We start from the raw sequence: 21925 nt of genomic DNA, 5'->3' as shown, positions 1-21925 counted from the left end.
CGGAAAGACGGAAAGACGGAAGAAATCAGGAACTACAACCAACAAGTTGTGTTTTTACTAGAGGTAGTTAGAAGTAGAAAAGCATGCAGCGAAGTGTAGAGCGTAGTGCTGTTGCTTCATAGTGGACAGATTACAATGCGCGAACGTTGTGAAATTATGTGGATGAAGGAAAAAGTACAGAGAAACTAGAGTTACGTGGACACAAAAAACAATATGAAAATATACAGAGATAGACTTTGCTGAAAAAAGAAACTGTGTTGTGAGAGAAAGATAACATGCATCACAACAACATAAGCTTCAAGATTACCTGTAACTACTGCTAGAATTTTTCAAAGGCGATTATTTTTGTTCGAATTTAAAACTTGTAATATATACACTCCATATATTTTACATACACACACACTAACATACACACGCACATACATACATACATACATACATACATACATACATGCATACATATATACATAAAGATATAATACCTCCGTACACACATATATATACAAACACACACACATACGCACATACACACACACACACACACACATATATATATATATATTTCTTATACACTGCTCGTTTGTTCACAAATACAAGTGTATATATCACACAGAAAACTAATCGACAAAAGAAGTGAAAGTTTACCTGCTGTAAAGGTACAACATTTTCGAAGATTAACAATAATACTGCTACTGCAATTGGTGCTATACTCTTTTTAGTTCTTTTACAGTTAATAATTCATTTGTTTTTTCGTGATAATCTTTGTAATTATCACAAAGATTATAATTACAGTTTTGTTTATATATACAAGATAATTCGCTCCTTCGAATTTAACACGATTTACAATATAAGTATGAATGACATCTAATTTCATTTAATTCATAATTAAGTTGTAGTGGAGATAAATATCAAAGAAAAGAAACGAGTGTTATGCTCAGAAATGACTGAAAAGAATTTAAAAAAAAAATAATAACTAAATAAATACTGTTTTCTACTTTAGAAATATATATATATACCGAAGTACCCAGATGGTTGGAAATGAAAGGTGGATGATAATATTTCTAGTATTTTAAACATTGCATTACGGATAATAATAATAATAATAATAATAATAATAATAATAATAATAATAATAATAATAATAATAATAGTAATAATAATCCCTTTTAACATAGGTTGAAGGCCAAATAATTTCGGGAAAGAGGTTAGTGGATCAAATCTACCACTTCAATGGACCGAATTCGGATACCAAACTCATGATAATAATAAAAACGTGATAAAAGTAACAGAAAGGAGAATATGAGGATGGATACTAAACAGCAGCTGGTAGAATTTAAGGAACAAAATTGCAAACTTGGAGAAAAGAAAGGACGTTGAAGAAAGTATACACAAGTACTTTGAAAGAAAGTGAGTAGTGAATGCGATTATTATAAAACTGCTACAGGTATGTCTCTAAGTTTATTTTGAACATTGATAGTGTTTTGTCAATCTGACTACCTGTGTGAAGGTATGCATTGCAATTTTGCGAACAGTATTGTACATTTTGGAGGTTTGAACGAATGAGTTTGTCACAGGAGAAAAATACAGAATGAAGGAAACAGAGTTATTAAGACGAATATTATATAAAATAAATCGAGGCACTGAGAGGAGATGAACGTCTGATTGAGATAAAAAGAACCAGTCACATGGAAATTTAAAAAACAAAAAAAATCGTCATATCTGAAGTAACATGTCAGATCGAATCACCGGAAGTAATTTTATTGTATCATAAATACTTTGTTTGTTTTCTTTTAATATAATTTTTTTTGTAAATATGATTTTTTTTCTCTCCATTAGAAACTCAGAAATTTAACGTGACAAGTGACAAGAGATAACTAATCTAACAAACAATTATCGATATGCTCAGACACACCTACGGCATTTCCGAGAGCTGTCTCCAAGTAATATATATTTATTATTAGTAGTTAGTTATCACGTCATAAACTAGAACAGGTCATTTTCTTTTTTCTGCACATGCCTCTATATGCTGTAACATGACGGAGGCTTTCTTTTTTCTTTCTTTTTAAGTTATAGCTTTACCAGTTGATCACATTGCTTACGTGTGTATAAGATAATGACACTTTAAGAAGAATATATGGATTTACTAAACTTTTTACTTGAAACAGCAGTGTGTACAAAATGGGCATTTAACGCTTCACCGAACTGGACCCAACAATCAACGATTAATGGATGGAGCGCACTGGGGTTGTTCATCTATCTTCTTCCACCCCATTAATGAACACGTGCCATAGATACCTTCAGAAAAATTTCCAGCCACAAGATCCCACAAACTCAGCGAAAATAAGTGTTTTAAAGCGGATTCTTCGATTTACAAAACGCTTGTGGTTGATCCTTTCTTTCGTATGTACCCTGATGTGTATAACCCTTTATATGTTTCTTTCAGCTAACTGTTGCCGGTTATTAGATCTTACTAGTGGATTTCATCCGGCTGTGCCTTTAGAATCATCAAAATACGAATTTGACAATAGTTTGAAAGAAAAGTCTTTACCGTACCGATTCCAATGGAATTTACCCGGTCGGATACATAAAATTAACAGTCCTGTTCATAGTAAAAAGACTTCTCGCCATCAGAGTAATTCATACAAAAGAAAAAAATCCAAATCCGGAAAGCCAATTGTGAAGAAAAAAACAAAAATTCTCTACAGATTCGCTAAGCCACCTGAATCACATAAAAACATGCATCCTGGTTCATTAGTTTCTTCACATACAAAACGATCCAAAAGTTACAAAAGTATGAATGCGAAAGTTGGCAATAAGAAACCATACAAAAAGCGATTAAACAGAGAACTGTTCCAAGCTTCATTAGCAATAAATCAGAAAAACATTTATGCTGTAGTTGGAAATGACAGCGGTGGAGGCACTCACTACGCTGAAAACAGGGTGAAGACATTCGACCAATTATCGTCAGCATGGCAAAACTCTTGGCTTCGTCATGTAAATGAGAAAAAAGACTTCACCCTTCATAATTACAGCACGCGAAAACATATCATGTCTCTCTCAGATTATGAAAAAGGAAATGAACAAACACGAACGGATAGTCCATTAAAAACTAGCATGAACTCGATAAAGTCGCCTGGAGTTAGAAACAGCCTGGTGCTAAGTAAAGAGTATTCAAACCATGAATATATAAACAACATCAACTCTAAAAACATTAAAAACAATACCAAAGACAACAGCAGCACAATCTATTTCGAAGATAATATGTTAGATGAAAATAGAGACGGCAATGACAACAAAGACAACAACAACAACAATAATAATAATAATAGCAAAAACAACAGCAGGCAACATGTTCAGTTACAAAGAATTCGTCATAACGCTACTAAAAAACTTCCGCAAGCTATAATTGTTGGTGTGAAAAAATGTGGTACCAGAGCTCTTTTGGAATATCTGCGTTTGCATCCCGATATGAAGGGCACGGGACCGGAACCTCACTTCTTCGATAAACATTATGATCGAGGCCTAGAATGGTACAGGTAAGTCTTCTTTGAAATCGTCTCGTTATAGCCATCATCATCATCATCAATATCATCGTCATCATCTTCATCTTCGTCATCGTCGGCGTCGTTATCATCATCATCATCATCATCATCATCATCGTCGTCGTCGTCGTCGCCGTCGTCAGATAATCTGCATCATCAAATTATTCATAACATTATCAACACTATTATCCGGTTCTTAATCATTATCCTCATTGCTGCCGTTGTCCTCGTCGTTGTCGTCACCATCATCATCATCATCATCATCATCATCATCATCACCATCACTATCATCATCATCATCATCATCATCATCACCATCATCATCATCATCATCATCATCATCATCATCATAACCATCACCATCACCACCATCATCATCGTCATCATCATCATCATCATCATCATATCTATTATCAATAATACCATTATCGGTATTTTCTTTCCCGATTCTGACGCTATTTCCCAATATACCTCGCTTTATTTTCTCACGTCCTTTACCATACTGATTCCATTTCATCTCCCTTCATTGCTGATTTGGTTTTTTCGTTTCTCCACGATATGCCAAATAAATAGTCATAATTGTTTATCAGACCAATTACCATCCTGGTTCTCTATTTTGTTATATACTTATTTATTATCAAAGTTTTTAATTCTGTATAAGTTGTGAGTAATCCAACGTTACACACTTTTTCTCTTTATTTTCTCTGTGTCGCCAAATACATTTTTCTCCCATGAAACGTAAACATATTACAATATGTTCACATATGTTCCTATATCATTGATGTATATAACCAATAGTTTCTAGCATAGAGGCGGGGCAGGAATCCTGAGGGAAGAATGCATCGGTTAAATCGACCCCAAATGCCTGAAACTAAGCAGACAGAAATTGTATGCATTAGGAATAGATCTTCCCTCTAAAGAAAACGTCCTTCTTTCCTTGTGTGAGCTTCCGCGGATATGTTAAAAATCATAGGTGCATTGTTGGATTGAACTGAATGTCATTTAGTTGTGAAGAGACCTTCACAAGCGTACATTCAAAATCTATCCATAAAATTCGTTATATGACTGACAAACGCTCATATACATGCTCACAGGATGCCCTGTCTTATTCGTACGCAGTTACAACAGAACTGTCAAAGACCTTCCTTAACAAATCAAAAAGCATTAAATAGCTCAACGTCCTCTTTCACCGAACGGCTATTTAAAAACACTCCCTCACCATTTTTTTTCTTTGATTAAAACAAAAACAATACTTTATTTAAAGAAACAGAAGCAAATTTGCGCAGTTGTTTATAAGATGTATATCGTTATGCTATCCCATCCACTATGTGTATGATTTAATATATTAGTAGACGAGTGAAATTGTGTCTTGTCTGCAGTGTTAAATGATTTGATAGAATTTTCTGAAAGGGCGAGGTCTTACGTAATGACATTTTATTGGATATTGGCACACATCCTGTTATGTTTCTGCTTACTAATAACATATGTCCTACTCATATTCTAATTTCGACCCAGAAATATTTAAATATATATGTTTAATATGTTAAATATAAATATTCATGTCTCACAAGAATCGAAAACCCTCATAACACCCGACGTCTCCATAACCCTTCTTTACACTTTGTACCTAATCTCAGACATTAAGCTTAATTGCAGGGCAATGTATTTAATATTCTGCTTCTTTTTCCTGATTCTCTTTGAAAATATGCCAAACCTGATGTTAGAGACTTATATAAATGACGTACCAAACGTGGCCATCCTCATGAAATCCTTTATATCTTCGACGACATTGGCAACTGTTTTTCTTTTATTCCTTTCTTTAAATGGATAGAATATGATATAAGGAGAATTTAGCTGATGTCTCCAGCTGGTCGGACAGCCACTAAGGGACACCCTCGTTGGTTCATAGCTTTCAAATGTCTTGATAAAATCAGTCAGCTTCTTCCTTGCTTTCTTACCGACGCTCTTGTTTATTTTTTATATATAAGAGAAGAGTTGTATCGCAATTGTAGTGTAAGAAATTATCAATAGGATAATCATACTCAAGGAGATGGTTGTGTAATAATATTTCGGTTCATATAGTTTTGATATTTGGAAAATCATTTAAGACTGCATTCAAGTATGAATGGACAACTTGAAATCACTTGGCTGAACAAATAAATTTCTAACATATGTTAATATTTCGGTCACTCTACAATAATATTGCAACAACATCTTACTACTTTTATTCTTTCTAGTTTCGGCAAAACAAGAATCAGTAGTCATCAAATAATAGTTTAAACTGATTTTTATACTTCTCTTTTGTATTATGTTTCTAAGATTCTGGATGTGAACTCCTGTGTTGAAAAACATCCATGTTGTGTCTTGAGAGGGTCATTACGGCAATAAAAGCAACAACGAGGTGATATTGATCCAGTGAGTGTGTTATTGTTATTGGTGTAATGATCCTCCCAAGACACTACCTGATTTTAATAGTTTCACCATAATATACCGATATCAAGCTTTTAACTAGATTATAATCGTCATAATCGATATTGTCATTGTCCATGATAGAAGGATTTCTAGAGCGGTAGACAGAAGTCCCTACGGCTGTTACTCAGGGAGTTGTACGTTCCAAGCGAAGTCTGAACACAAGAACAATTTGTAGTTTTATCATCCTTCCGGATTGAAATGAACTATGTGGAAGTCAAATACGGGATAACTTGATCGATGGCTCCTTCTGGGGAAAAACAAGGTCTTTGTTTGTGCTAAAAATCACAAATATTATATTTCTTCAATGTTTCTTTTCCTGGTAAAAATGCGATTTCTCTTGCAACATGTAATTTAAATTTATTTTCTTTTGAAAATCTTCCCTTTAACTGCTTGTAATGCTTCCATTAAGAGAGAACTTATATTACCACCTCGCATATGCTTTTCTTCTCTTTCCAAGTCTTTGCCTTTTCAGAATTCTTCAACATCCTTTACTGCAAACTTCTACTGTTACTGGTTTAATATTGATAGAAATACATTTCTTGCTAATTCATTTTTAATAATAGTAAATATATTTAATTTTATAATCAGTTTATATACAAACATTCAAGAGTATTACGACTTGGTCATTTAGAATAAGAGTTTCTCCTAATTGCCTGTTCGTAATATTTGTTGTGTATCTTAATTTGATAATATTTACATATTGTCAAAGGAATATAAGTAGCTACTGAGTGGGTACGTATGTTTGTGTGTGTATGCATATTCCAGTATAGCTAATATCAGAAAGCTTGTAACAAAAGGTTGTTGCTTCTCCACTTTTGGCTAAGTGGAAATATGGACACACACACACACGCACACATATATACACACTCTACCGATGAAATTTTTCATGGTATTTTATTTTGATATTTGGCATTCACGTTATAAACATTTTGAGATATTTTTAGAGTATAAAATCTGGTCTTGAGCTGCATATGTCCTTGGCATTGTAGGAATGAAAGATATGCTTTTCCAGCTTTCAGGCAAACAATTAACGTTTAAATCTACTTTCGCATATCTTAGTTGAGCCTACTTTTCGATTTTCCGATACACTTATCCAGACTGGCCTTTTATATTAGCCAATCAAGATCGACGACCATAGATTTATCTACAGATTAAATGGACTCTCATCTTGGAATGTCCAGTAACGAATCACTTTTGAAAAAATACTGCACTGACCTAGTCGAGTGGGGAGATGTTATTACTGAATACATGACATTAACAGGTTCTACGAAGCAGGGAATTTCGAAGTTGGTGCCTAAAGCCGTGGGGGTCGTTTGAGTCTCTAAGAACTTTCTTTCAGCTATTCATGTAAACAATTTCGATTATATATCCATATATTTGAGCACTCCACGGATTTGATAAAATGCATCAATGTATCGAAAGCAGTCTACGATCATCAATCTATCCAGTCCCCTGGAAAGAAAAAAGATCAAACTATAGGGTCGGTTTTTTCACCTCAAGTTCTTATTTTTGAGAACGCTCTCGTTAAGAAGGTACTGATCAGGTAGCTTTTAAGGAATACAATTCGTTTCACTTCTAACGAACAATTTCCAAGGTCAACTTTATATTAACTGTTAACATTACATTTTTTGTTCTTGTATTTGATTTGATATTTGATTCCCCCCTCTCTCTCTCTATCTATCTATCTTAACTATCAACGTATCTGTCTGCCTGTATGTCTGTCTCTCTATCTATCTCTCTATACGTGTGTGTGCGTGTGTGTGTGTGTGAGTGTATGTGTATGTGTGTGTGTGTGTGTGTGTGTGTGTGTGTGTGTGTGCTAATATCGAACGATGAAAATTAGTGTTGAACACCGCATTGGTGGATATAATTTCTTTATCTCTGGATTAAGGATACCACTGGTTTCTTGTTAAGCAAAGTAAAAAAATATCCTGGTGTCTAAACAATTTAACAATTTTAAAACTGATCACACATATATCTATCCCTGTCTGTCTATCTGTATGTATGTATGTACACACACACACACACACACATATATATATATATATATATATATATATATATATATATATATATATATATGCATATATGTATATATGCATATATGTATATATGTATGTATGCATGTATGTATGCATGTATGTGTGTATGTATGTGTGTATGTATGTATGTATGTATATATGCATGTACGTACGTATGTATCTATATATGTATGAACATACTTGCGTGTGTATGTTTGTTCGTATTTTATGGAAAGATAAATGCTGAAGCAAACAATAATTAAATTGGCCTCTTCTTCACATCGTCAGTGTAGTGAAAGAAAGAGACTAATTGGGGACATGGCAAAGGTTATTCTCGAGAGCTGAATCGAAGCTTCAATCATCTGGATAACCAGCATGTCAAATAAAAATCACAATTAAGTGTAAACATCGTCCATGTCAATACGTTTCCAATTTGCGAATCTGTTTACAAGTCTCTAATCAAATACTCTAATAATTTGGTCAAATTCTATTCCAGTTCATATTGTGGCCACACAGACCTCCAGTCAGATTTTGCATTCGTATTACTTATATCTCTCAGTGTTTATGTGTTTGAAAATAAATTATCGTCGTATTTGTATCTGTTGGTATATATGTTTTTCGATGGCATACCGTTGTTGCACATGGTCCAGTATAAGAACGTTGGTTGCTTTCAAATACATTCCATTGAGAAAACCGTTTTTCACTCATTATTTCTCATTTAAAGTGAATATTTTGTTTTGATTTAAGAACTCCAAACTTCAGAATTGTGTATATTTATTACCTCTGCCTTAGCAAAGGCGGAAGTATTGTTTTCAGTCGTGTTTGTTTGTTTGTTCGTCCGTGGACAAGACATCTCAAGAACCACTGGATGCATTTGGATGAAACTTTCATGGATATTTGGCCTCGTGACTGGCACGAACTGATTCGATTTTGAGATCAATCCGGTACTGGGCAAGGGTTCTGGATTATTTTCCCTGTCTTTTTAGTTAATTTCTGAGAGCGGTCGGGTTCATTTTTAATATTCTCGTTTGTGAGAGCAGTCGAGTTTATTTTAGATATTTTCACTTTTAAAATCCTCTCTGGCTAATCGTTAAGAGGACTTTGATGTTGCTTTGGCACGGTTTGGGCTCTCTGAGTGCCCTTGTTAGTCATGTTCTTCTTGTCCCCCAAAATGTACTTTTTCTTTCATTTTTGGCGACAGCATGTTTTCTAAGTTATCTGATCTCAAAAATGGTCTTTATATATATAAACATTTAATAAATACCGGTCGCTTATATTTTCTAGCAAGGCATTACATATTTATTTTTTTAAATTGTTTAGTTCTCTTAAAATACTATTTGCATGCTATGATAAAATTTAACAATGTAAATTGCTTATTAAATTATAAACTTATCTCGATAGCATTTTCCATAAGGTTTACAACGACTGCTCTAAGCAGGCGTTTAAACAGTTGCTGTAACGTACGTGTTCACAAGTGACATCAAATGCTAGACACTACGGAATATGACAGAATTCTAGATAATTTTAATGTCGCGATCAGGGAGAAGGAGTTCCTAAGCCTTCTGAGACTCTTGACATCAAGGCAGTTCATGTTCCATTGAACACCATTGAACAGTTTCAAAATGAAGATTGCTACAAAAACTTGGCTATGAAATAAATTCCATTAGGGTTGAAATTCGGGCTGGAAGATCTGTGAAATTAGTGAGATCAGGGAATAGGTGATGAAGAAAATATGAATGGCTATAATGTATTAGAGAATAGAGTGTCGGCATGATTGAGCTTACGATGAGGCTGTTTAGTTCCCAGGATACAAAAACCAATATAGTAGCTGTATAGGGAATATATGGCTGTACTTCATAGACTTCAACAGCAGAAGCTATACTCTTGCTGTCCATAAAATTTAAACATAGAACGTAAAGATAGAGAAAACGTCGCTAAGCATTTTGTCCTACGTGCTAACGATTCTGCTGGTTCACCGACTTAGATAATACTAAACATAATTTCTGATTTATACACGGATAGAAATTTAGGTCCCAGGGTAGGTGATACGTTATTTTATCGAAACAGAATAGGTATAAACCAACCTCGACGTAAGTAGGATCTGAACACATGGCGTAATGAGCCAGGACATAGAAGCCAAAGATAATATTTCTACGCGCTAACGACTATGCCAAATTACCGTCGTCAATGTTAATCGTTTCTGATTCCTGAATCTGGAGAAAAAATGATAAGAGGTTGCAAATTGAATACCTAGCACTTCGAACACGCTTCCTTTTGGCTGTTAGATAATCATAGTCATTACTAAAAACAATAAATGTTTCTTATTTTGACACAAGGGCAGTATTTTCGAGTCTAAGTTGTTAGACAATGACATCGATCCTAGCACTTGAATGCCACTGTATTTTGTCGAAATACTTCGTTGAACTTGACGTGATTGAATCCTGAGCTGAAAAAGTCAAAAGAAATTTCGCGTGGCCTTTTTACGGACGTCCGAGTGGTTGTGCCAGATAGACAACTTAGAGTCATTAGTATTAATAATCTGAAAGGCGGCGAGCAGGCAGAATCGTTAGCAGGCCTGCAAGAGACATTAGCAGCATTTCGTCTCCGTCTTTAAGTTTACATTCAAATTCCGCCAACGTCGACTCTGCTTTTCATCTTTTCGGGGTCGATAAAATAAGTACCAGTTGAGCACTGGGATCGATGTAATGGACTTGCATCCATCTCCTTGTACCAAATTTTGAAACTGCTATTAATTGTCTGAACTTTAAGCAGCTTGCATCGCTAGTAATTTTGAGGGGCAGGGGTCAGTGGAAGTAATTGTCCCGAGTGGTTCAGTTATATATTATGACACCAATGTAATAAAAAGCAAAGTTAACATCGGCGAACTTTTATTGTGTTGGAAGAATAATGGATCCACATTTTTGCGCAGGACCAGTAATTTTAAGGAGAGGGCGTTACTTGATTACATTGACCTCCGTGTTCAACTGGTATTTAGATTATCGACCCCGTAAGGATGAAAGGAAAAGTCGACGCGGTGTTATTTGAACTCGAACGTAATATGCTGTAAGAAATAGCGCTTAACATTTTGTCCGAGGCACTAACGGTTCTGCCAGCTCTTAAATTCTGCTTTATATTCATTATTAATAATGAAATTCATTATTATGAAGAATAGAAATCATTGTTAATACTTCCAGCATTAATGCTATTAACATCGCTAACGTAATTTACGCTCTTTATTGCACCACTAAAAGTGTAACTCACATTACAACCTTCGTTTTCAGCATCAGCCAATGTTTCTCTCTGTTTCTCTTTGTATTGTTATTGTTTGCGTGGCAGAATATTTGTCTTTTGTGATCAGAGATTCTTTGTTCGATGCAGGTGGATTCTGGGAATTTGCTGTTTCCCGTATCGATGCATTGATAGCCTGTATAATATGAAAGCATTTATAAGCCATATATAATGGTTAACTATTAGCATCAGACGACGTTTTTCTTCATTCGTCCATCGCGTTTTCTGCTTCGGCATAGCATGATGATGCCTCTGTATGTTCCGTTGTACTTCCGTATCTTGAAAATTCAAAGAGCTATCAATTATTTTATTCATTGATAATGTTAACTGCATGTTTTCTAGTGTAAACGACTTAATAAAATATATGAACACACACTCACACGCACACACATACACATACACACACACACACACATACACACACACGCACACATACACACACTGTCCTCTCCCAACCACGTACATATATATGCTGCCGTTGTTTATTACATATTCACGAATTTGGGATATATTAAAGAAGTCTAAATTATGCTATTGTACATTTCAATTTTTCAAACATCTCTTCTTCTTAAAACTGTTCTCGTGTCCATTAAGGCTGTAGAATTATCTTTGTATACTGCAAATGCTTTGGATATTTTCGAGGATGTTACTTTCATTGTATTCGCTGTAACTGTAGAATCATATTTTCATTTTAACGTGTACAATATGTCGCTTTATTTTCCATGTTGCAGTCGTTGGACTGCAGCCATGCTATAGTGCTAATTTGAGAGCACGGACAATAAAATGCCACCCCATTCCACACGCTCTTCAAAATCTGGTACTTCATCCATGGGATCTTTTTACTGAGCCGCTTTGTTTACGGGGGCATCAACAAACTAATACCTGTTTTCAAGCGGTGGTGGAGACAAAAACAAACACGAAGACATAACTACATACACATACACTCACACACACATACACGCACCATTATATAACGGGTTTCCACAAACGTTGCTCCGTACGAAACTCATTCTCGAGTTGTCACTCAGTCCCACGTCTTAGCAGAATGTACCTGCCGAAGGCGCTGCGTAGCGGGATTGCATTCGAAAGCACGTTATTGTTTTAAGCAAGCTTCTTAAACACAGATATTTGCATGAGATTAGTTTGTTTGTATGTTTTTTTCTTGTCCACATTTCTCTCCGTCCAACCGTACTATGCGATTATAATTCGTGCTATATTAACTTTGTGAATGTGGGCAACGCAAGTCGAAAGTTTAAGTCATCCTCTATCCTACAACAAATATTAAATCTTCTGTAACTTACCCTCCAAACAAAGAAGAAAGCAAAATACGAAAAACGTGTTAGAACGTTCAAAATACATAACAAAATTTTATGTTGCTGTAAGTTTCAATATGTCGTTTAAATTCGAGTCAAATGACGTGGTAAATATGGCCGCCTATGGTTCATTATTTTATAGAAAGTTTGGTTGGGTGATTTATTTGAAGATTGCTAGGTGGTTATAGCTTTAGACATGCGTTGTGTCCATTCTGCTATATATTAAGTGATCGGTTGTTATTTAGTAGAATGTGTACTCACTTTTGATTTAGCCTTATGTTTGTTTGGCTTTCTTAACTATTATTGTAGATAAAACACTTTTAAGAATTTTTTTAAAAACATTTTGTTCGGTGGGTGTCGATTGTTTCCTGTACGTATGATGTTGTTTGTGTCTCATGATTAGATGGCTATCATGCAGTATTTTAGTTTTGTAAGCAGGTCTTTTGTGCTTGGTCTGGTACAGAACCGAGTATCAATTATTGATTTCAAATTTTGGCAGAAGTCCAACAATTTCGCAATAGGGTGTAAGTCGATTAGATTGACCCCAGTTTTAACCTGATGCTTATTTCATCGTTCCCGAAAGGACGAAATGCAAAGTCAACCTCGGCAGAATTGGGTATTAATTATGAAAAGAATATTTTTCATTGAATAAAAACGTGCAGAATCGGTATCACACTGCACAAAATGCTTGGACGCATGTAGACCGTCTTTACGCTCTTAATTCATATTCTTCAAAGATCAACTTTGGTTTTATCTTTTCGGAGTTGATGAAATAAGTAACAGCTAAGCTCTTGGGTTACTGTAATCGACGAGACTCCGCTCCTTCAACTTTCAGAAATTCTTCCAGCTGTAGAAACGATATTATTAGGTGATCATGTACAATGCACATGACTATTTTGAACAGAAGAGTCCATGGGCTACGCTTAGTGGGCTTATTTAAAGAATTGTATTTAGTGATGGGACCCTGTTGAGCGTTTTGTTGATGTCGGTTTTTGTCCTCCAGTTATTCTTTGTCCAACTGTGTTTTTATTGTGAATTCCACTAACGCAAAATGAGATGCAGTTTAAATCAGACATTAATATATATTCAATGATTACATTCATTATATACACCGACAAATATTTATGAAAAGTACGCACCAATTACTCAGAGTATATCGTAAAATTTAAACTTTTTCAAGTGTGAACGAGTAACACTAAATTTCCAGGTGTAACAATAACTTTCAAGATGTCGTAAATTTTAGTAGAACAACACGACTTTATGACCACCAACGGTTTATTAGCTTAAAATATGCTTCATCGGCTTTCTCTGTATGTGCCTCCGTTATGAGTTTCGATAGAAATGTCAAGTCAATTTTCAGGAATATTTATATTTCAGTTGAAGCAATTTCCCCATACCAAGCCCCAATAGTGTTTCGCTTGACAGTATTGTTCGTTTGACAGTTTTAATTACCGCAGCAACTTTCTATCCATTGGGAAATAGAATGTGTAAGATGCATTTCATCAACCAGTATCTTCTCAGGTGGCTTGCACACATGTACAGCGGATTCATAAGGTGTTGATAGAAGATACAGTTTATAGCAAGAGAAAAATAGCAGGCAGAATATATTCACACGCGGAGATTGGCATATTTATCGATTCTAGAACTAATATCACTGCTTAAGAGACAGTGTCACCATAACTCTCATGCTGACCATTTCTTGTAGAATAGAATGGGTGGAGGTCCAAACAGTTAATTTGCACTCTTACAATGTTAAAAAGACACCAATTCGGAAGGAAAATCGAAGATTAGTTCTATTGGTCACATTTAAGTAGATTTAAAATTAAAAGAAATAACTGGTATAATAAAGGATAGTTGAAGAAATGTCACAACACGGACACGAATAGCATTCATTCTACGGACATCTATTGATAGTTGACATTAACAGAGCAATCAGCTTTATTCTTCTCGAGACAAACAAATGCATAAATCTGATGCGCTGACATGAATTTAACTTTTGATAAATGTAACATCCCGAGACCACTTGTTAAATGTTGTTTAATAAATATGGAAGATACTCAATGAGAAGTCAGTTGATATCATATCAGTTGATATCATATCAAACATTACGATATTGAGATTGATGTAGTATTTCGTAATAGAACGACGTATGTCGTAATCATCAGCAGGTATTTTCATATTTGTATGTCTTATATGGAACATATAAAGAATTCACTTTTGAACAGTCACTAGGGTGTCTGTAATAAGTTAGTGACACATGCTGACATCTGTGATAATCGCATTAGCTCTTATTGTCTCTCTTGCAATGATTTTTACCGAAGAATTAAGTGACAGAAAAATACTATAGTCCTATAAGCTGGGTTAGTAATAGTCATGCTGGTGTCCACAGAGACATCACTTTCGATTCTAAACGACATAGCTACGTTAACATTAGCGTTGACAGATTCTGTAAATGCTAGTTTTATGTCAATGATTGTCAATACAGTAACTTCTGACTACGGAACCTAAGTATCGATTAGAGGTAACATACATTCTGCAGAAAAAAGAACATGTCGGGAACAAGAAAAAAGAAAATGGCTTCATCCGTCATACGAAATAAGTATTGCTTGTTATTAGTAGTAGAGATGAAGGCAGCGAGCTGGCAGAAACGTTAGCACTCCGGACAATATGCTTAGCGGCATTTCATCTGTCTTTACGTTCTGAGTTCAAATTCCACCGAGGTCGAATTTGCTTTTCATCCTTTGAAAGGATCGATAAATTAAGTACCATTCATGCACTGAGTTCAAAGTAATCGACTGGTCCCCTCCCCCAAAATTTCAGGTCTTGTGTCATTAGTAGAAAATATTATTATTTAAGGCGATGAGCTGGCAGAACCATTAGCACACCGGGCAAAATGCTTAGCGGCATTTCAAATGTCTTTACCTTCTGAGTTCAAATTCCGCCGAGGTCGACTTTGCTTTCATACTTCGAAAGGGTCGATAAATTAAGTACCGTTGATACATTGGGTTCGAAGTAATCAACTAGACCCCTCCCCCAAAATGTCAGGCCTTGTGTCATCAGTAGAAAGAGTTATTAGTAGACAAGGATATTTTTTGAAGTGGGTGTCAAAGTAAAGATTACGACGCAAATAACTGTGGCTAATTTGAGTACCTAAATTACATATAAATTTAATTGAAAAATTTATAAGTAACCGTATACAGTGACACATTATCTTTGAGAGCACCTGTTAACATTCGTTTTGCGTCATAAAGTTAACATGGATAAAATTATGTATAATCCGCAACGTTTATAAAGCCGAAAGTGTCACATCTAAGCCGAAAACGGATCATCCACGCCGGAATTTGAAATACGTTGATATAATGCACCACAGTGGTACGGGTATCGTAAATCTGTTGTACTAAAAGTCTAGTAAGAAGTTATTTAGTACTGTATATCCAATAAGAAGATACTTATAAGTATATAGAATAAAAGAAAGATACTTACTATTGTATATATAAGGATATATATATATTACCAGATACTTTAGGGATTTAGAGAACTATGACAAATGTCAGTTTTTTTTATACAAAACAAAATAATTTAAGACGTTTGATTTTAAGAATTTAATTATTCTTCCTTATCCAATTCAGCAATACCTACAGCGCAGTTTTCAACTCGAATTTCTCTATCCAGTAGTCTGTTTCATATACGGTCAAAAGTGTTTTCACTTATGGATCTATACATTTGTCTTTCTACTTCAAATGTGATGCTGTGAAGTTGCATTTGAAACTGTTTATGAAAGGAAATTCTATTATTTATAAAACAGCAAATTTCATGAAGTATTATTTGCTATTGGAGAGACCTGCTGTGCTGAAACTTCATCGAGTGTTTGAATAAAGCTATTTATCAATACGTCATACGTAAACAAACATGAGTTTGTTTTTGAAGCGTTGGAATGTATTGTAGAACAAGTAGAAAGATTTTTTCTCAACGTGTAAATACTGACCGAAGAGCATATATAGGATAAAATGCTTTTAGAGAAGAAAACATTTTTAGCAAACAGCCATGAAGATCAAACTCACACCCCCTCCGAAACAACACTCCTAAATGATGGAATTGAGTTTGATCCCATCCACTCTTTGACTGAACCGAAATTCCGGGTCAAAACAATACGGCCGTTGAACATTTTGCATCCAGACTGTTGCCAAGTATACACAGTACCTATTTCTGCACAACATATTGGGGAAAATGTCCAGTAGAGGATCACAGAAAAGTTAAAACTGATGATGGGCAGCGAGCAAATTCTTGAAAGCAACATAGATTCATTCAAGAGGCGCTTACATTACTGAAAGTCATTTACATCATTGAAAGAACTACAACGCCGATGTATTTTATAAATATCATTATAAACGTGAACGTAACAAAAATGCAGCAAGCGCAGTAGTTGCTGTAGTATTATTACTATAATGGTGTTAGCAAGCCGGGCGATATGCGTATTTAGTCCGTCTTCACACTCTGGGTTCAAATTCCACCGAGGTCCACTTTGCCTTTCACCCTTTCGGGTGAAATAACATTAAGAACCAAATTTGAGGAGTTGTGCTTCCAGTAGAAAGGATTATCATTGTCATCGTGTTAGCAAGGCGGGCCACGTTCTGAGTTCAAATTCCACCGAGATCGACATTCACCTTTTCCGGGTCCATATAAAAAAGTACCAGTCGTGCACTTGTGTCGATATCATTGACCAGTCTCCTCCCGCGAAATTTCAAAGCGTTGTGCCTATAGCAGTCAGGATTATTATTATCATTATTATTATTATTATTATTTATTACTACTACTACTACTACTACTACTACTACTACGACGACGACGACGAGGAGGAGGAGAAGGAGGAGCGGGCGGGGGAATGGTAAAGTGATGACAAATGTTTTACAGTAGTAATCTCATTTACTTTCTGCTACTCTCGAAATATCATCAACGGAAGAATTTAGTGAAGTTAGAGTTGCAGGTATAATCAATACATCGATTATACTATTTCAAACCATGTCCAATGCCTTGCTGTGTACCAAAGCAATATTTCACCATTCTGATATTATTACTGGCGGTGAATATGCAGAGTTGTTAGAGCCATGGATGGAGTGTCCTGCCGTGGTCGTTCCAGGTTTTTGCTTTCTGAGTTGAAAATTCTTCAAGATCAATTCTGTCATTTATCCATTCGGTGTATACAAATAAATTATCAGTCCAGTTAGTTTCGCTTCGTAGCTCCATCCTGAAAGAAAATATTACATTGTTGTAGCTGTTCTGACACTGTGTTTTCTGAGTTCAAATTCTGTTTGAGTACCAATGGGTTGTCAGTGCTAATCACTAAACCGCAGTAGCCGCTCGTCCATCCCACAATTTGTCAGCGTGGAAAGATAAGACAATAACGAGCAATAGAAAGAGCTAGCGCCATTATGCAGAGAATTCATCCGGTCGTGGATTGATATCTGCTGAATGGATTACAATTAACTGGAAATTATCTTATTGTGGCATTCTTATTCAAAGTAATATTCTGGGCAAATCAAAAACGCGCTCTTCGATGGTAGGAAATACCTTTGTAATGGAGATTAACTTTCATTCTTGCTGGTGTAGAAAGTACATGTCCAAGGGTTCGCAAGATCGTAGTTTCATCTTCCAGACCGAGTGGTCCGTTGTTTTCTTGAGCAAAAACAGTTCATTTCCCGTTCTTTCATTCTGCTCATCGGTAAATGAGTAACACTGCGACGGACTGGCATTTCGTTCCGAGGTGATGCTGCGATCTCAGTTATATCTACGCATTGGAAACAGGGTTACCGTTCCAGTAGATCTTCAGACTCGAAATAGTACTTTACTTCTACTGATTTCCGATTACACGAATGCCACTTTTGCGTGTTTGAATTTATTAGAGTATTGGCCACCACTAAAAACTAGCCAATTTTAGAAAAAAAATCTTACTTACCATTGTTTATGACTAAGTACCATTAACATATGTGATGCATCACTTTTAACACCGTTCTTCGTAGAGCGCTTTAGAAAAAATTATACTTAGTGGTCAAAAATGTAGATGGAATGCTAAACTGGACTTCCTAGTTTTCAGTACAGGTCAACGTATTCTTTTCTTCTTCTAATTGTTTCAGTCATTTAACTGCGGCCATGCTGGAGCACCACTTTTAGTCGAACAAATCGACCAGGGGACTTATTCTTTGTAAGCCTAGTACTTATTCTATCGTTCTCTTTTGCCGAACTGCTAAGTTACGGGAACGTAAACACACCAATATCGGTTGTCAAGCGATGCCGGGGGAGAAAAACACACACACACACACAATTAATACATACATGCGTACACACACACACACACACAACACACACACACACACACAACACACTCACACATATATATATATATATATATATATATATATATATATATACCCCCACACACACATGTATATATTCGCCATGATAGATCGCTAGCCACTAAACCTTTATTATTTTCTTTCCCTGTTTTTTTTTGTGTTCCTTTCTGTTGAAGAGCACAGGTACAAAACGTAAAAGCCTCTCTCACTTCACGAGCGTTAAACTAATACATCTCTTTATTGTTTACACACCGGTCTTCGTCTTTTATTTTTTTTATATATAAATTATCACTATATATATATATATATAAAGACGATAAGAAATGGTGCAATAAACAGTGAGAAATGGATCGTTGGTGTTATAAAGTCATTATAACACCAACGATCCACTTCTCACTGTTTATTGAACCATTTCTTCCCGTTTATATATATATATATTAAACCACGGCTTACCTTTTAAATTACCTGCTACCGTATACCTTATAACAAGGACCAAACATACTGAGGTAATACACCAGGAGTGCCTATAGACATATCTATCCCTTAGATGGTTGCATAACTTCTAACTTATATCTTACACAGAATACACACGAGGGGCTTCTTTCAGTTTCCGTCTACCAAATCCACTCACAAGGCTTTGGTAGGACCGAGGCTATAGTAGAAGTCACTTGCCCAAGGTAGCCACGCAGTGGAACTGAACCCAGAACGATGTAGTTGAGAAGCAAGCTTTTTACTACATAGCCACTCCTGCAACTATATGGTAAATATTTTTTTTTATATAACAGCCAGTTTGCAGTAGCAAACATAGTCACAACATGTTCCAGTAGTAACCCTAAACCTAAAGTAAGATAGCCTGAGTGAAACAAAATGTTAACTGTTCATTCTTTATGAGGCAAAGATTTTAAAAAGACTAGTCCTGGGGGTATTGGTAATATAATTTAGTTGGATAATGTTAGAAGCGATAACACTAAGTTATTGTATCAGTTACATACTTATATGTAGAAGACCATTCTTATTATTGCTATTTCAGTATTAATGTTAGTGTTGTTATCAAGTCGGCGAACTGGCTGAATGCTTAGCAGTATTTTGTCCATCTTTACGTTCTGAGTTCAAATTCCGCTGAGGTCGGCTATACCTTTCATCCTTTCGGGGTCGATAAGTTAAGTATCAGTCAAATACTGGGGTCGATGTAATTGACTAGTTCCCTCCCACAACATTTCAGGCCTTCGTCCCTTAGTAGAAAAGATTGTTACTGTTGTTATAGCTTTTTTTGCCCTACCATTGATCGGTTCTCGCATCGATTCTTATTTATGTTATTTGTCGTTAATACTTTCCAGAGCTTCCTTGACTGGTGAACGGAGGAAATAATGACAATGGACATCTGGTCCAAATGCTTCCGACAACGTGGTCACCGTTAAAGATACTCAAGTTAATGAGGTGTATTGTTAAACATGAATTCCTGATAAGCGGAAGAATTTTGCAGGTGCTAATTTTTTTCAAAGACTCTGAGACATGCAAACCAACTGCGGAAGTTATCCTCAGACACAAACCGAAGATCTCACCCTCGAAAGTTTAAAGCTGGGCGGATTGTTATGAAAGGACCCCAAGACCTTCTGGTGCTCTTAAAATACCCGATGAATTAAGCCTGCCATTCAAAAACATGAATGTTCTTTTCAATTTGGCTCTACGCAGTACTTTAACTCACTCCACGATATGATAAATGACAAATCTAATTTGCAACTCAGCGAGTTTGAACCAAAAACCACGTCATTGCGAATCGAACTTCTTATCTACATGCGCTCTGGTTGAGGTCAAAATACCATTTTGAATCCAACAATTTCATTGGTTTGTTGCTTAATAGGCTGATTATTCTGAATAAATTTATGTGTGCTTAGAACGTAATACTGAGAAATAATCGCCATGACACTTTGACAAGCTTGAGATATTGGAATTACAGCTGCAGTATAACCTCGGAGGTTCTGCGCAATTCCAGTCTCCATAATTTCTGTTACTTAAGTGGATTAAATTGAGTAAAGGCTATAGTAAATGACACTTTTCCAATGCGCAGCTCTTGGGAATTGATCTCTGGACCGCGTGATTGAAACGAGGGCATTTTAAAGATTCGGCCATGCGTGCGTATCCTATTGTTATCAATGTTGTAAAAATGCTCCTTTTATTGGAATTGCAGTAATATATCCGTCATATAATTCTTGCAGTTTTAACAACTTTTCGAAATACACCTAACCATAGTGTAAATATCAATTTGTATTCGATTTCAAATATTCTGCATGTTACAAAGTCAGTGTCATTTCCTTCTAATCTTGCTAGCCGTTGTAGCTAAAGTATATCATTGCCTGTATTTTACTGGTGCAATTTCACTTGATGACGTCAGATATTTGCAATGGCTGTCTTTTATCTTCTCATACAACTGCAACGTGCAATATAGAATATTGATTGCTTACGTTATTTAGTTATTGATTTCTTACACTGGAAAATATATGAAGAGTGCTTAAGTATTTATACTCAGGATAGCCTCTGTTTAATTCCGTTCAAATTACATTACATAATCCTCTTTAACTCATTTCGTAATCACAGTTTTAACCTCTGATCTATATGCTGGTGCACTTCTTTCACATTTCTCTATCAATTTCACCGGGTGTCATGTATTCTCAAAGGTGTTTCTACATTCGAAAATTGTGGGTGATGTTAGTAGATATCGAAGTAATAAAATTACGATATTTATTAGTTCTTTTAGAGTGTTAAAACAATTATTGAATCATCTTTTTACGTCTCTGCATCTGCATTATTCTGGTTGTTTTCGCATATTTTATTGATACTCAAATTACATCTTAAAATTGATCTTGTAATAGCGAGCATCATTTTTCATATGTAATACAGAACTGAAAGTAAAATATTTATTATTTGACCATGTTGGGTAC

At 35.4% G+C, this 21925-nt stretch overlaps 1 protein-coding gene across 1 annotated transcript in view; it reads left to right on the top strand.

Moving 5' to 3' along the window:
- The window catches only part of LOC106879507 (uncharacterized), a 94308-nt gene that overhangs the window by 369 nt on the left and 72014 nt on the right, over positions 1 to 21925 (top strand). Inside the window, exon 1 of the mRNA XM_014929114.3 lies at positions 1 to 3536. This exon is cut by the window's left edge and continues 369 nt beyond it. Within this exon, the coding sequence (XP_014784600.1) occupies positions 2230 to 3536 (1307 nt within the window). The 5' untranslated portion in view covers positions 1 to 2229. The remainder of the gene's footprint in view (positions 3537 to 21925) is intronic.

Source organism: Octopus bimaculoides, chromosome 7, assembly GCF_046866305.1.
Source record: "Octopus bimaculoides isolate indiv1 chromosome 7, ASM4686630v1, whole genome shotgun sequence".
Taxonomy (NCBI): Eukaryota; Metazoa; Mollusca; class Cephalopoda; order Octopoda; family Octopodidae; genus Octopus; species Octopus bimaculoides.
Note: the sequence above shows the minus strand (reverse complement) of the source record. Positions and strands in the feature narration are given on the sequence as shown.